Here is an 18,202-nt window from a genome sequence, read left to right as displayed (position 1 = left end):
AGTAGGGCCTGTTGGCTATATAGGGCAATAAACAGAAAGGAAGAAGAGGGGTATAATTAGAAGAGTGAGGTGCCTTACTGATCTAGTGTGCAGAAACTGACTTTTTAGTGACTATAAAACTTGTGTATTATTTCTGCTACTATACAGTGTTACTATAAAATGTTAATACATACAAAAAAGAAGCATTTTTCCAGGAACGATCAACAGCTCAGTGACTTGTTCTATGGCATCGTTACCACCTGGGAGTAGCTTCTTTTAGCCCAGTTGTGCTTTTCACAGAGGAACTCTCCTGAAGTTTTATCAGTCTGATCCTGTTAACAAGGTCAGTCCAGCCTCGAAATACCAGCTGGAATGAGCTTGTTAGAAAAATAAACTCTATGTAATGGTTAATATAACTCACTCAATAACCCCCAATATTGTACATATAGCAGTCCACAAAGTCAATAAATTATATAAAATAATTTTGCGGCGCTATACAAAATAAATGATGATAATAATAATACAAATAAATGATGATAATAATAATACAAATAAATGATGATAATAATAATACAAATAAATGATGATAATAATAACAATACAAATAAATGATGAAAATAATAATACAAATAAATGATGATAATAATAATAATACAAATAAATGATGATGATAATAATAATACAAATAAATGATGATGATAATAATAATAATACAAATAAATGATGATGATAATAATAATAATACAAATAAATGATGATAATAATAAAAGATGAAATACAAGTGTCCACTTTTATATCAAAGGAATATTATTTCAGTTATTAACTGGGTAACGAAGGGTTAAGTACCCACAAAGTAAGAAGTATTGTCGAATAGTTCACTATTCGCCGAGGTACTGGTTAGCCCATTAAGTAGAGAAGTAATATAAAATGTCCCATTTATTTCATTTTATCCTTTATTCTATTTGCCATTTTTCTGTATATCCTTTGTATATTTTTATGTATTATTAATATATCTATATTCTATAGTATGGATTTGATTTTGTATGTTGCAACAACCTTCATTAATGTTTGTTCACAAAATATATTCTGTCACTATAAGGGGTTCATAAAAGAAGAAAGGAATACCCCTACTAAGTCTGCTGTGATTGGTTCAGACTCCATATAACACATAATGTTACCTCTGATGAAGCACATGTGTGTCTGTGTGAAACATGTCAGGTTTTTTTGTTTGTGACCCAGTCTTACATGTTGGTATGGACCAATAAATCTTAAAGTGAAGGTGAATTTTCATGTGAAAGTGCCCGGTTTAAAAAAAAAAAACTATTAAAAACAGGGGCACTTTCATTCAGGGGCACCATATTTTTAAAATACTTACCTTGGTCTTCTGAAACGCCGGATCGCCATTCTGAAACGATGCCCCGCCTGCTTCATCCTGGTTCACTTACCCAGCAATGATGAAACCGGCTTCCTCCAATCACGGCGTTGCCTCAGGCAATGATTAACCCAGGGGGAAGCCGTGATTGGAGGATGCCGGAACAGTCATTGCTGATGTATGAAGAGGCTTGCAACGAGCTGGTGAAGCACTGGAGCGGCTTCAAGAAGAAAAGGTAGGTATATTGTAAAAAAACAGCTGAAATGCCAATTTTCATGAATGAAAGTGCCCTTGTTTTTAATAGTTTTCTTAAAAACCGTGCACTTTCACATAAAAATTGACCTTCACTTTAAGATTGGTTGAGCTGTCCATTTGGGTGCAGTCTTTTCTTTTATTATACTGACCTTATTAGTCCGGATCAGTCTGATATACTCAAGGAAAGTTATTCTCTATGAAAAGCACAATTGGGCTAAAAGAAGCTACTCGCAGGTGGTAACCAGGTCATATGTTGCTCGTTCCTGGCAGATTGCTTCTCTCTGTAGGTATTACTATAAAATGTGTTTATTATACTTACTTACTATGAAATGTTACAATAAACATATTATTTCTGCTACTATGAAGTGTTACTATAATTGTGTTTATTATTCTTCTGCTACAAAGTGTAACAATAAAACGTGTTTATTATTTTGCCACTATGAAGTGTTACTGTTCTTATTCTGAGTAGGATATTTGAGATCTCTCTTATTTTGTCAGTTGTGTAGCTATGCAAACAGAGATCTGCACACTCCAAGAACAGGTAAATCACCTGCAGCAGTTAATGATGTCTCAGCACCAGTCTCTGCGCTGTTTAATCCAAGAGGTATGAAGCACTAGAAGTCCGCAGATACATAAATTACCATTAATTGTTGTTCAGACAGTCCTGACCATTGCATTTCTATTTATACTCTGCAATTAGCCGTCTGTATAGTCTTTTAAGTTAGATAATAATAATTGTATAAAGTGATACAAATGTTTAGTATACTAATCAATTAAACTGATGTGTTATTCCTATCCATATCTGACCAGAGAGTTTTAGAATCTGTTTAAAGGGACATAAACCCCCAATCTTTACAATTTACTTTTATTATCAAATTTTCTTTGTTTTCTTTGTATCCTTTGTTGAAAAACAGGAAGGTTGGCTCAGTGTGCACATCTGCAGAAGTCTTGCAAGCATGTTATACATTTTTAAGAGCACTAGATGGCAGCAGTATTTCCTACCATGTAGTACTCCCCACTACCTACCTAGGTAGCTCTTCAACAAAGAATACTTGAGAACAAGCAAAAGTTTGAAGTAAACATGGGAAAAAATTAAACTGAATGCTCTGTCTGAATAAGGAAAGAAACATTTTGGGTTGTATATCTCTTTTAGACAAAATTAATAATAAGTATTCTAGTTGATTATCATAAGTTTATTAAACCTCTTTCAAAAGGGGTGGTAATATAATTAGACCCCAAGATATGAGGCAGAAATAGGGATAGGAAATAAGTCATTCCTTCTGTGCATTATATAGAAAGGGATAAGAGACTCAGGGATTAGCAAATACAGAAACATTCACAAGTCAATAAGTTTAGGGTATATTACATTGTGGGGGGCTCTGGCCATAAAGTTAGACTAAATCTGTGGTTGTGGGTTCAGGGCAGCAAGTGTATGAGGTCATGGTTATGTGTATGAGCCTTTGTGGAGATCAGATTAATTGAATGCAGATTTAATTTTGTTCTAATGAGAAGCAACAGTCATTAGATAATGTCACTATTATACCGTTGATAGAAAGTAATACCCATCTGCCATCTCTATTACTTGGGAATTGATACAGTACTTTAGCTGCATAAGCTTTGAGCAGGTCATGTGACCTAGCCCGTAACCCTCAGTAAATAGTGGTATTTATCTCAGTAAATCTGCAGCATTGCTGTAAAACATTTACTATCAATAGCAGATCACACTCTAGCTCATACTGAATGCCCCTAATCTACAGAGCTGTTAGTGGATTTTTTTTCATTATGAAATGGTTAGGTTGATGTTAAAACCATTAGGCAATGCATGTTTGTAATCATATCTTTAAAATAACAGAGTGAAGAATTAAAGAGTCGATTAAAGGAACAAGATGAAAGAATTGGTGATCTGAAGGAAAGAGTTGATTGTCTTGAACACCAGGTAAGAAAATAATAATTTTATAAATTATATTATTATTTTCTTTAATAGGACAAGTAACATAAACTAATCTTCCGTTTTGCCGCATTCCTGCTTATTACACCTTTTTAATTTTAGATGTGTTTTTTTATTCTGTTCTTCTCAATATGTTCCCTACTTTTTCTTGGCAATTGTAGCAATTGACTCTCGGATTTCTTGCATTTAGACAAAGATGAAGAGTTAACATTTATATACACAGGTTTTAGCAAGAAATGCAGTTTCATTATATAAAATAAATCTTAAAAGCTTGACTACATCTACATGGTTGCAATATGTGCCAATCAGGACTAAGCTAGATGGGCTAAATGTCAGGTTAGTTAACTTATTATCTAAAAATATATTGTAAAAAAGGCGAGATAACTACACAGGCGCCAGACACACACAGACATGCGCACGCACACGCTGTTGTAGCCAGAAGAGGCTGAAGATAGCATCACTAGATCAAGGATAAAGGAGGAAAAACTTTTAGGGGGTTCAGTTGGGTGTTAAGTGGACAGTGGAGATCCCTTGGGGAATAATGGGTTGCACTGCAAGGGTCATGTGATCTAGGGCAGCCTTAATTGAAATGTGCTTTGGTTGATAAGTGGTTAATAGAAATATGAGCATTGTTAATAGTAGACTGCTTATTCCTGTCAATACAAGTTTTTAAAAAGAAAATACAAGTTGGGGGGTATTTTAGGCCCATAAGGATGTAGTTATTGCCATATGCATTGCTTTCAAGACCACACAGATTCTGTGGAAATTGCTAAACATTTTACAGGAAGGCATGTTATTGAAATTAATACAAAAATCATCACATCAGACAGTAAACACCTGAGATTTGTATATAAAATGTAAAAAAGAAAATGAACGTTGCAATATATTTTCTTTATTTATTTTGTAATTTTGCTCAGGAAATTTAGCAATTTCTAATACTTGAAATGCACCTGCTGACTTGTCAGGGCTAATCCTGCTACATATATGTCCCTAATTGGCTTTATCAAATAAGAACTGCAAATAAATGCATGTTATACTAACATTATGACTGGATAGCCTGGTAGTCTGCTGACTAAAGCCCTCATTGGCTCCTACAAATAAGGCAAATGGTGAGTGGTGTTTAGTTATTGAAAAATTAAAATTACAGTAAAAAGGATGTGAATAAAAGCATTAAAGGGACATGAAACCCACTTTTTTTATTTCATGATTTAGAAAGAGTGTGCAATTTTAAACAACTTTCTAATTGACTTCTATTATCTAATTTGCTTCATTGTCTTTATATCCTTTGCTGAAAAGCATATTTAGATAGGCCCAGTAGCTGCTGATTGGTGGCTGCACATAAATGCCTCATGATTGGCTTACCCATGTTCATTTGATATTTTTTCAACAAGCATATCTAAAGAATGAAGCAAATTAGATAATAGAAGTCAACTGGAAAGTATTTTAAAATTGTATTCTCTACCTGAATCATAAAAGAAAAAAAATTGGGGTTAGTGTCCCTTTAAGAATTGTCTGACATGTTATTCTATAGCAGCACAACAGATATGTCTAGCAATTACAAGGCACTTACTGTCCCTTTAAGGATCAGCATGGTGACCACTACCAGCAAATGCGATTTTAGGAGTCTTCGTACCTTAGCAAAGCTGATTAAATTACAATATCTTTCTTAGGGCTGATTTACATTGCAGTTGTAAACTTTGTGACATCAAAATGTTCCTCATATTTTAATGGAAATTTGTTGCAATAATTAGTTTTATAAAGTTTCCAACTGGAAACCTGCCCTACGTTGGTAAAGGTCACACAAACCATATTTCTGTATATACTACAAAGTATAAAAAGGTTTTTATCCTCAGATAAAAGAAAGATAAAACGTTGACTTTTTAACACAGCGATTCTTGTTTGATGGTCTCTTTAAGCTCTCAATTTGAAAGTGAATATCAGTATTATCCACAGAGAGGCGAGTGAGCGAGAAAGCCATTAGATGATATGATTCTTCAGAAGAATGGCTTCAAAGAAGTTAATGAATTGTCTTCCTCTAGTACTGGATGCTTTGATGCCACTTTTAATTTCAGTGTAACTCTTGTTTCCCTTCCCCAGCCACTTGGGTATATGGTGTGTATGCATTTAATACAGAACCATATTTCTTTTTATATTAGGAAATTATGTTTTTGTCCGCTTCTGAAACTGATGGCAAGTTACCAAATGAAACTAAAAGTTCCTTTATTAACATCCTGTCTTAATGTTAAAACAAATGACAGTATCGGTATATATCATCACAAGCAGAATATCTGACATGTTTATACCTGCCCCATTCACAAAGTGATGAAATCTTATGATCCAACTGATATGAGAAATGATGCCTGTCAGATTGGGTAATGAAATACACCATCAAATATAAGCTGCAGAGAATCCACAGGTTCCTTAAGACCAGATACACACTATTGCAAGGGGGGAAACTCTTACAAATGTCACTTTATTCTCTTTCATATTTTTCACCTCCCTTGCATTTTCCTCTTGAACCTAAACTCTTTATTTTCATTATGCAGCCTACAATTTTTTTTTTCACAAAAAAATAAATGCCAAAACAAGGGGTCACAATCTAAAGTTAGAGGGTAGCAGATTCAGGAGAAAGTTAAGGAAGCATTTTTTTTTTTACAGAAAGGGTGGTGAATTCATGGAATAAACTGGAATAAACTTCCATTTGAGGTGGTAAACACAAAGACTGTAAAGAAATTCAAAAATGCCTGGGACATGCATAAGGCTATCCTAAGGAAAAAGTAACGTAATATGAGTAGACTTGATGAGACCTTTTGGTTCTTATCTACGGTTAAATTCTTTGTTTCTATGTTACGTATCACTGGGAGTAGAGACAAGATGAGAGCATTACTTAGCTGTAGAAAAGACATCATTTTGTAGTAGCCCTCATAGCCTTCTACAGTTCATGGCAATTTTTAATACATGGGGGAAATCATAGTATAACTAGATCTGGCGAGAAATAAATAAAAAAAAACAATAACCTTCTAATTTGTCCTAGTTACAGAGGCCTGTAATATGTAGTTGTAATTGTAGTAATATTGTGAGCATTAAATGTACCAGCCAAGTGTGAACGCATTAACATCTTTTTTTTGTAGTATCTTATATTTCTACCTCTGGTTCTACATAGATACAGATATGTAGCAGGGTTAGGTTTGTGCAGTACACACTTGCAATTCTTAGAATTAGCAAACCCACAATTTTAAGAGTTACAATAACAGAAAAATTGCACAAAGGGTAAATAATAGTTACATGTATTTATCTTCGTCTCTCCCTCCTTCACCCTTTTGATTCACTAATATCCTTTGCCACGTGTGATATAATTGTAATTGTAAATGTCTGACTGGACCTTGTATTTATTCTACTAAACCAATCCTATATTTATTTATTTTTATTGGGCAGATCATGACTGAGTATATTCTTCTGTATTAAATGCCTCTTCTGTTCTCACTAAAGAAGATTCCCCTTCTGCACAGTCAAAATTAAAATTTCACAATTCCAGTGTACACAGTATCTGAATCATGCAAGTTTAATTTTGACATTTCCACATTTTCTTCTATGCAATATATAAAAAAAAACTGTTTGAACAGTGACATTTCTTGGGATTACTCAAGTCTCTTGGTTGTTCATTGAATTCAAATAAACCATGTTTTCATAATGATTTAACCCTTCTCTTTTTCCAGAATAAAGAGCTAAAGCAAAAAGTTGGAAATCTTTCTAACCAAAATACAGCCAAAGCGTCAAAAGGAATATCTGTAAAGTAAGGTTCTTGTATAATACTTCAAGCTATTTATTTGGTTGAGCAAAGTACACCTAGATGTGTATTTTTTAAGACAAATATCCCTTGCAATAGATCATATTCTACAAAAGGGCATTATTAATGGTACATTAAAGTTAAAGGGACAGTTTACTCAAAAATGTTCTCCCCTTTTAATTTGTTACCAATGATCCACATTACCTGCTGGAATGTATTAACATAACATAGTAGATAAGGTTGAAAAAAGACTGAAGTCCATCGAGTTCAACCTATACAAATCTAAAATACTTTCAAAAAGCTCCAGTTAAGCTTAAATAACCTCATTAAAATGTGACCCATTTAATACTATCAATCATATCCATTAATTTTGTTTATATACAGAAATTTATCCAGACTATTTTTAAATGTATCTATGGTATTGGCATTCACTACCTCCTTTGGTAATGAGTTCCACAATTTTATTGCTCTTACAGTGAAAAAACGTTTCTGTTGCAGGAGATTAAATCTCCTTTCCTCCAACCTTAAATTATGACCTCTTGTCAGAAACTATTTTCTTGGAATAAACAGAGCTTCTGCCATCTCTGTATATGGGCCTTGAATATATTTATATAAAGTAATCATGTCACCTCTCAAGCGCTTTTTTTCTAAAGAAAACAGACCGTTTGGCTAGCCTCTCCTCATAGGTTAATTTCTCCAATCCCCTTATTAGCTTTGTGGCCCTTCTCTGAACTTTTTCTAGTTCTGCAATATCTTTTTTAGCAATTGGTCCCCAGAACTGCACTCCAAACTCAAGGTGAGGTCTTACCAGGGCTTTATATAATGACAGAATTATGCTTTCCTCCCTTGAATCAATGCCTCTTTTAATACATGCTAGTATCTTATTAACCTTTGAAGCCACTGCCCTGCATTGTGCACCCATCTTTAGCTTGTTATCTATTACTACTCCCAAATCCCTTTCCTCCTGTGTTTGGCTAAGTCTTGTCCCATTTAAAAAATACATAGCCTGCTTATTTTTACTTCCAAAATGTAGAACCTTGCATTTTTCCGTATTAAATCTCATTTTCCATTCACTTGCCCATAGTTCTAATTTTAGCAAATCCCTTTGTAAAGAGAGTTCGTCCTGCTCTGACCTAATGACCTTACTTAACTTAGTATCATCTGCAAAAATAGAGATGTCGCTATTTAATCCTTGCTCCAAGTCATTTATAAAAATATTAAAAAGAACAGGGCCCAGTACTGATCCCTGGGGGACGCCACTGATTACCTTTGTCCAATCTGAGTATGATCCATTTACTACTACTCGTTGCTCCCTATCTTTTATCCAGTTATTTATCCATGAGCTAACATTTTCAGCTATTCCCAGTCCCTTAATTTTGTGCATTAATCTCTCATATGGCACTGTATCAAATGCCTTTGCAAAATCTAAGTATATCACATCAACTGATTCCCCTTTATCTATATTTTTACTTACTTCCTCGTAGAATCTAATTAGATTAGTTTGACATGATCTATTTCTCCTAAAGCCATGCTGATTAGAACTCATAATCTTGTTTACACGAATATGCTCATCAATATAATCCCTTCAAATATCTTCCCCACTATTGATGTCAGACTAACTGGTCTATAGCTTCCTGGATCATCCCTGCTTCCCTTTTTGAAGAGTGGCACCACATCGGCTTTACGCCAATCCTGGGGTACCATGCCTGAGGATAATGAGTCTTGAAAAATTAAGAGTAAAGGTTTGTCTATAACAGTGCTAAGTTCCCTTAACACCCTTGGGTGTATTCCATCTGGGCCTGGAGTTTTATTTACCTTAATATTTTCCATTATTTTCCTGATATTACATTGTTTACAAGTATTTCCATTACCCTTATATTGGCATATGAAATATTTTATTTAGCCTGTGGTATCCCCACCCATCCTGAAAGTTTTTGGCATCAAGGCCAAGCTGTGTAAACACAGCCAGTAGAAGAAATTACACTCCCAGTGGGTTATAGAAGAGATAAGGTAATACAATTTTAATTTGCCATTGTTCCCTCCAAGTATTGGTGATTGGTTTATGGACAGATATAAGATAAAGAAGCAGGTATATGTACACAATGTGATAAAGTAATAAGATCTGATTATACCTTCAAGCTCAACCGATTTTATTAGGTTGTGGCTTCCAAACACAAAATCAGCTAATTCATATACACAAATCTTAAACAAGCAAATCTCATACATTTTATACTCTTCAACTGGAAAAAAAGTAATTGGAAACACATTAAGGGAAAAACTATTTCTCCTGTTAAGTGTGGTCAGTCCACGGGTCATCATTACTTCTGGGATATTATCTCCTCCCCTACAGGAAGTGCAAGAGGATTCACCCAGCAGAGCTGCTATATAGCTCCTCCCCTCTACGTCACCTCCAGTCATTCTCTTGCACCCAACGAATAGATAGGATGTGTGAGAGGACTGTGGTGATTTTAATTAGTTTATTACCTTCAATCAAAAGTTTGTTATTTTATAATAGCACCGGAGTGTGTTATTCATTCTCTGGTAGAATTTGAAGAAGAATCTACCTGAGTTTTTTCTATGATTTTAGCCGGAGTAGTTAAGATCATATTGCTGGTTCTCGGCCATCTGAGGAGAGGTAAACTTCAGATCAGGGGACAGCGGGCAGATTAATCTGCAAAGAGGTATGTAGCAGTTTATTATTTTCTGACATGGAATTGATGAGAAAATCCTGCCATACCGTTATAATGTAAACTCAGCCTTAAATGCAGTAGATGTAGCTGGTATCAGGCTGTCATGTATGTATATTTTACACTTCAGTATTCTGGGGAATGGTACTTCACTGGATTTATACTGTATGCATAGACTTAACCTAATTTGCAGGGACTTGCAATAGGTTTTAAATAACAATTAATTTATTGAGGTTAAACGTTTTTTTGCTGGCATGTAAAATCGTTTATTTCTCTGAGGTACTGGGTGAAAAAATGTTTTGGGCACTATTTTTTCCACTTGGCAATAGTTTTGTTTAAATTAAAGCAGTTTACTGATCTCTCTCACTGTTATGTGTGAGGGGGAGGGGCCATTTTTGGCGCTTTTACTACGCATCAAAAAACTCAGTCAGAGGTTCATTTTCTTCCTGCATGATCCGGTTCATCTCTACAGAACTCAGGGATCTCCAAAGCTTTTTTTGAGGGAGGTAATCATTCACAGCAGAGCTGTGAAGATTGTAGTTGACTGTGATAAAAAACGTTTATTTGTGTATTTTTTCTGCTGCCAGGCTTAGTTATCCTTTGCTAATGGGAACAATCCTTTGCTAAAATTGTATATTTCTTACAAAGATTTGATGCTATAACTTATTTATTCACAACTGTCATAATTTTTTCTGTGCTTCTTATAGGCACAGTTCGTTTTCATATTATTGTAAATTACTTGAAAAGCATTTCCAAGTTGCTAGTTTATTGCTAGTGTGTTAAACATGTCTGATTCAGAGGAAGATACATGTGCTATATGTGCTAATGCCAAAGTGGAGCCCAATAGAAATTTATGTACTAATTGTATTGATGTTACTTTAAATAAAAGTCAATCTGTACAAACTGAACATATTTCACCTAACAACGAGGGGAGAGTTATGCCGACTAACTCGCCTCACGTGTCAGTACCTGCATCTCCCGCTCGGGAGGTGCGTGATATTGTAGCGCCGAGTACATCTGGGCGGCCATTTCAAATCACATTACAGGATATGGCTACTGTTATGACTGAAGTTTTGGCTAAATTACCAGAACTTAGAGGCAAGCATGATCACTCTGGGGTGAGAACAGAGTGCGCTGATAATATTAGGGCCATGTCAGACACTGCGTCACAGGTGGCAGAACATGAGGACGGAGAACTTCATTCTGTGGGTGACGGTTCTGATCCAAACAGACTGGATTCAGATATTTCAAATTTTAAATTTAAGCTGGAAAACCTCTGTGTATTACTAGGGGAGGTGTTAGCGGCTCTGAATGATTGTAACACAGTTGCAATACCAGAGAAAATGTGTAGGTTGGATAAATATTTTGCGGGTACCCGGCGAGTACTGATGTTTTTCCTATACCTAAGAGACTTACTGAAATTGTTACTAAGGAGTGGGATAGGCCCGGTGTGCCGTTCTCACCTCCTCCGATATTTAGAAAAATGTTTCCAATAGACGCCACCACAAGGGACTTATGGCAAACGGTCCCTAAGGTGGAGGGAGCAGTTTCTACTTTAGCTAAGCGTACCACAATCCCGGTGGAGGATAGCTGTGCTTTTTCAGATCCAATGGATAAAAAATTAGAGGGTTACCTTAAGAAAATGTTTGTTCAACAAGGTTTTATATTGCAACCTCTTGCATGTATTGCGCCTGTCACGGCTGCAGCAGCATTTTGGTTTGAGTCTCTGGAAGAGACACTTGAATCATCTACACTAGATGAGATTACACTCAAACTTAAAGCCCTTAAGTTAGCTAACTCATTTATTTCAGATGCCGTAGTACATTTAACTAAACTTACGGCTAAGAATTCCGGATTTGCCATTCAGGCACGCAGAGCACTGTGGCTAAAATCCTGGTCAGCTGATGTTACTTCTAAATCTAAATTGCTTAATATACCTTTCAAAGGGCAGACCTTATTCGGGCCCGGGTTGAAAGAGATTATCGCTGACATTACAGGAGGTAAAGGCCATGCCCTGCCTCAGGACAAAGCCAAACCTAGGGCTAGACAGTCTAATTTTCGTTCCTTTCGTAATTTCAAAGCAGGAACAGCATCAACTTCCTCTGCACCAAAACAGGAAGGAGCTGTTGCTCGCTACAGACAAGGCTGGAAACCTAACCAGTCCTGGAACAAGGGCAAGCAGGCCAGGAAACCTGCTGCTGCCCCTAAGACAGCATGAATCGAGGGCCCCCGATCTGGGACCGGATCTAGTAGGGGGCAGACTTTCTCTCTTCGCCCAGGCTTGGGCAAGAGATGTTCAGGATCCCTGGGCGTTAGAGATCATATCTCAGGGATACCTTCTGGACTTCAAATCCTCTCCCCCAAGAGGGAGATTTCATCTGTCAAGGTTGTCAACAAACCAAATAAAGAAAGAAGCGTTCCTACGCTGCGTACAAGATCTTTTATTAATGGGAGTGATCCATCCAGTTCCGCGGTCGGAACAAGGACAAGGGTTTTACTCAAATCTGTTTGTAGTTCCCAAAAAAGAGGGAACTTTCAGGCCAATCTTGGATTTAAAGATCCTAAACAAATTCCTAAGAGTTCCATCGTTCAAGATGGAAACTATTCGAACAATTTTGCCCATGATCCAAGAGGGTCAGTACATGACCACAGTGGATTTAAAGGATGCTTACCTTCACATACCGATTCACAGAAATCATTACCGGTATCTAAGGTTTGCCTTTCTAGACAGGCATTACCAGTTTGTAGCTCTTCCATTCGGATTGGCTACGGCTCCAAGAATCTTCACAAAGGTTCTGGGTACTCTTCTGGCGGTACTAAGACCGCGAGGAATTTCGGTAGCTCCGTACCTAGATGACATTCTGATACAAGCTTCAAGCTTTCAAACTGCCAAGTCTCATACAGAGTTAGTACTGGCATTTCTAAGGTCGCATGGATGGAAGGTGAACGAAAAGAAGAGTTCTCTCTTTCCACTCACAAGAGTTCCCTTCTTGGGGACTCTGATAGATTCTGTAGAAATGAAGATTTACCTGACAGAAGACAGGTTAACAAAGCTTCAAAATGCATGCCGTGTCCTTCATTCCATTCAACACCCGTCAGTAGCTCAATGCATGGAGGTGATCGGCTTAATGGTAGCGGCAATGGACATAGTACCTTTTGCACGCCTACATCTCAGACCGCCGCAATTGTGCATGCTAAGTCAGTGGAATGGGGATTACTCAGACTTGTCCCCTTCTCTGAATCTGGATCAAGAGACCAGAAATTCTCTTCTATGGTGGCTTTATCGGCCACACCTGTCCAGGGGGATGCCATTCAGCAGGCCAGACTGGACAATTGTAACAACAGACGCCAGCCTACTAGGTTGGGGCGCTGTCTGGAATTCTCTGAAGGCTCAGGGACTATGGAATCAGGAGGAGAGTCTCCTTCCAATAAACATTCTGGAATTGAGAGCAGTTCTCAATGCCCTTCTGGCTTGGCCCCAGTTAACAACTCGGGGGTTCATCAGGTTTCAGTCGGACAACATCACGACTGTAGCTTACATCAACCATCAGGGAGGGACAAGAAGCTCCCTAGCAATGATGGAAGTATCAAAGATAATTCGCTGGGCAGAGTCTCACTCTTGCCACCTGTCTGCAATCCACATCCCGGGAGTGGAGAACTGGGAGGCGGATTTCTTAAGTCGTCAGACTTTTCATCCGGGGGAGTGGGAACTTCATCCGGAGGTCTTTGCCCAGATACTTCGACGTTGGGGCAAACCAGAGATAGATCTCATGGCGTCTCGTCAGAACGCCAAGCTTCCTCGCTACGGGTCCAGATCCAGGGATCCGGGAGCGGTTCTGATAGATGCTTTGACAGCACCTTGGACCTTCGGGATGGCTTATGTGTTTCCACCCTTCCCGATGCTTCCTCGATTGATTGCCAGAATCAAACAGGAGAGAGCATCAGTGATTCTAATAGCACCTGCATGGCCACGCAGGACTTGGTATGCAGATCTAGTGGACATGTCATCCTGTCCGCCTTGGTCTCTACCTCTGAAACAGGACCTTCTGATCCAGGGTCCATTCAAACATCAAAATCTAACTTCTCTGAAGCTGACTGCTTGGAAATTGAACGCTTGATTTTATCAAAACGTGGTTTTTCTGAGCCAGTTATTGATACCTTAATACAGGCTAGGAAGCCTGTTACCAGAAGGATTTACCATAAAATATGGCGTAAATACTTATATTGGTGCGAATCCAAGAGTTACTCATGGAGTAAGGTTAGGATTCCAAGGATATTGTCTTTTCTACAAGAAGGTTTAGAAAAGGGGTTATCCGCTAGTTCTTTAAAGGGACAGATTTCAGCTCTGTCCATTCTTTTACACAAACGTCTGTCAGAAGTTCCGGACGTTCAAGCTTTTTGTCAGGCTTTAGCTAGGATCAAGCCTGTGTTTAAAACTGTGGCTCCGCCATGGAGTTTGAACTTAGTTCTTAATGTTTTACAGGGTGTTCCGTTTGAACCCCTTCATTCCATTGATATCAAGTTGTTATCTTGGAAAGTTCTGTTTTTAATGGCTATTTCCTCGGCTCGAAGAGTTTCTGAGTTATCTGCCTTACATTGTGATTCTCCTTATCTGATTTTTCATTCAGACAAGGTAGTTCTGCGTACTAAACCTGGGTTCCTACCTAAGGTGGTCACTAACAGGAATATCAATCAAGAGATTGTTGTTCCATCTTTGTGTCCTAATCCTTCCTCAAAGAAGGAACGTCTGCTACACAATCTAGATGTAGTCCGTGCCCTGAAATTTTATCTACAGGCAACTAAGGATTTTCGTCAAACGTCTTCCCTGTTTGTCGTTTATTCTGGTCAGAGGAGAGGTCAAAAAGCTTCGGCTACCTCTCTCTCTTTTTGGCTTCGTAGCATAATACGATTAGCCTATGAGACTGCTGGACAGCAGCCTCCTGAAAGAATTACAGCTCATTCTACTAGAGCTGTGGCTTCCACTTGGGCCTTTAAGAATGAGGCTTCTGTTGAACAGATTTGCAAGGCTGCAACTTGGTCTTCTCTTCATACTTTTTCCAAATTTTACAAATTTGACACTTTTGCTTCTTCGGAGGCTGTTTTTGGGAGAAAGGTTCTTCAGGCAGTGGTTCCCTCCGTATAAAGAGCCTGCCTGTCCCTCCCGTCATCCGTGTACTTTTGCTTTGGTATTGGTATCCCAGAAGTAATGATGACCCGTGGACTGACCACACTTAACAGGAGAAAACAAAATTTATGCTTACCTGATAAATTCATTTCTCCTGTAGTGTGGTCAGTCCACGGCCCGCCCTGTTTTTTATGGCAGGCTAAAAAAAAATTTGGATTATACTCCAGTCACCACTACACCCTTGGGCTTCTCCTTTCTCGTTGGTCCTTTGGTCGAATGACTGGAGGTGACGTAGAGGGGAGGAGCTATATAGCAGCTCTGCTGGGTGAATCCTCTTGCACTTCCTGTAGGGGAGGAGATAATATCCCAGAAGTAATGACCCGTGGACTGACCACACTACAGGAGAAATGAATTTATCAGGTAAGCATAAATTTTGTTTTTATAGTATACTGTCCCTTTAAAGGGATATGAACCCAAATTTTTTCTTTCATGATTCAGATAGAGCATGCAATTTTAAGTAACTTTGTAACATTATCAGCAAGCACTACCCAGGGTGCTTAACCAAAAATGGGCTGGCTCTTAAGTTTACATTCCTGATTTTTCAAATAAAGATACCAAGAGAACGAATACAAATTGATAATAGGAGTAAATTAGAAAGTTGCTTAAAATTGCCTGTTCTATCTGAACTGTGAAAGAAAAAATTGTTGGTTTCATATTCCTTTAAGATTAAAATGTCTTGATTCAGACAGAGCATGCAATGTTAAACACCTTCCAAATTTACTTCTATTATCAAATTTCCTTTGTTTTGTTCTTATCCTTTGTTGAACAAAAAACCTATGTAGGTTTAGGAGCAGCGATGCCGTACTGGGAGCTAGCTGCACACATCAACTAAGCCAATAAAAAGAGGTATTCGTAACCATCAATCACAAGCTAGCTCTCATTAGGGCATTGCTGATGCTGATCCTACTTACTCTTTAACAAAGAATAGCAAAAGTATGAAGCAAATTTGAGAACAGAAGTAAATTGCAAATTTGTTTACATTTGCATAATCTATCTGAATCATGAAAGTTTTGCTGGAGCCAGAGCCTATAAGATATTGTATGCTCTTTGATACATGATAATGTTGATGTTTGTAAATATCACACCTATTTTTTAGACATGGGGAAAATATTTGAAAATGTTTACAAAATAAAGCAGCACAAAAGTATTTATATTTTTATACTTCATTACTTTCTCTCTTTTTTTTTTTCCAGTGAGTTCATGTTGGATAGAATGTCTCCTTACTACATGCTTCTAAGTCAAAAACATAAAGCAGAGAAAAGCTGATAAAGATTTTTGAATGAACCAAGAAAAGCACGAAGAGTTCCTCATTTCCGGAAATGCATTTCACACGCGTTTTATGAACATGTCAGATGATCAGTACAATGACCATAAATTCCTCATTGTATACGTTACTTTGTACAGAACACTTGTGACCATCGCTGTCCAACAAAGTCACAGAAAGTGTTGCACTGCAATTGCGTTGTTTGTGCTAATGGTGCTAACATTTCACGTAAATATATTAAGAATGTTAAGAAAACGCAGAATAGTGCTGGAAAGAAGTGAATTTTCACTGCACTTCATTGGTATTAATCATTATTATTATTTCTATTTATTATTATTTTTTAATCATCCTAATAATAATTATAATAATCTTGTGAGAATACAATCATTTTGGCATTTGAGGAACCCAAAAGGATATGTTTTAGATTTCATATGAACAACTACACAGAACAAAGTGACGGAGAACACACTCTTCACTTTCACAGTTGAAAGGTTTATATTTTCCTGATTATTAATTAGTGATAAAACTATTAAATGGGCATTGTAAGTCATGGTGCCATATTTAGAATTTTCCATTCCTTGTGGTGTTTTAACTGTTAAACACACAAACCATATGTTGTTGTTTTTTCAGCAGACTATATCATTTCAGAAGATAGCTTTTCATTGCATATACAGTAAATATTTTGTAATTTTTTGTTCTTTGTTTTTACCATTCACCTTTCTAAAACTCCAAAACTTTAAATTATGTTCCTAGATTTTTTTTTAGTAAAAATTTAAAATGAGATGATATTTTTTTTATTTTTTTTTGCAATGTTTTGCAATCTTACACTTTATGGGGAAGTAAAGTAAAAATAAAATATCTTGCTATATAACTGTTGAGGCACAAAATTCCTATCACATAGAAGAGCATCAATGTTTTATGGCAGTGTTTGTATGCTCTGACTTCACAGCAAACCTGCTTAGCACACGAAAACTAAAATATTTTCACCAATAATTCATCTTCTTTAAAACCATAACCTCTTTTCTTTCCTATGGCATAGAGAGTCCATGAAACATTCTAATTACTAGTGGGATATTCGCTTCTGGCCAGCAGGAGGCAGCAAAGAGCATCCCAGCAAAGCTGTTAAGTATCACTTCCCTTACCCATAACCCCCAGTCATTCTCTTTGCCTTGATCACGGGAGGATGTCGAAGATGGTGTCTGAAGATTTTAATCCTTTTAATGAGTACTTTTCCCTGCAAGCAAGGATTGGGGCTATGCTGTGTCCATGTCAATCTCATTAGTAAGAGTAATGGTGGCTATTAGCAGTTAGAAGACGGCGAGGTAGTCTTTGCTTAAACTTCTAACATTATTGCTATGCTACCCCTATTATAGAAAGCTAGAGTTGGTTACTCTGTTCTTTCTTTTCTATAGGTCCCTGGTAGATATGAAACTGCCACACCTCAGAAAACAGCTCCTGCCTGACAGAGCAGGATCCACAGGTAAGTACTTTCCCTTCTAGGTTTGAAGGTACTGGCACTATAGGGGTTAAATCCTTGTTGAAAGTATTTAAATCTGTTTTAGGGCCACTGCTTTTATGTGAAAAGAGGCATCATTTTTTATTGGGGGCTCAGAGATGGGAGACTGTATGAAGTGTTTGACAGGAGTTTGTTTAACTTCTTACTTGTTGCAATCACTTTTCAGCTCAGCTTATTGGCCCAATCACTTTTGCTGTGCTGCTGTTGGT

General features: G+C 37.2%; 1 protein-coding gene across 1 annotated transcript in view; it reads left to right on the top strand.

Annotated features, from left to right (window-relative positions):
• The window catches only part of CCDC68 (coiled-coil domain containing 68), a 181,845-nt gene extending 164,287 nt beyond the window's left edge, over positions 1-17,558 (top strand). Inside the window, exons 8-11 of the mRNA XM_053701128.1 lie at positions 2,105-2,210; positions 3,459-3,542; positions 7,271-7,347; positions 16,407-17,558. Of these exons, the coding sequence (XP_053557103.1) occupies positions 2,105-2,210; positions 3,459-3,542; positions 7,271-7,347; positions 16,407-16,479 (340 nt within the window). The 3' untranslated portion in view covers positions 16,480-17,558. The remainder of the gene's footprint in view (positions 1-2,104; positions 2,211-3,458; positions 3,543-7,270; positions 7,348-16,406) is intronic.
• Positions 17,559-18,202: the final 644 nt, after the last annotated feature.

The sequence above is a fragment of the Bombina bombina genome, chromosome 2 (assembly GCF_027579735.1).
Source record: "Bombina bombina isolate aBomBom1 chromosome 2, aBomBom1.pri, whole genome shotgun sequence".
Classification (NCBI taxonomy): Eukaryota; Metazoa; Chordata; class Amphibia; order Anura; family Bombinatoridae; genus Bombina; species Bombina bombina.
Note: the sequence above shows the minus strand (reverse complement) of the source record. Positions and strands in the feature narration are given on the sequence as shown.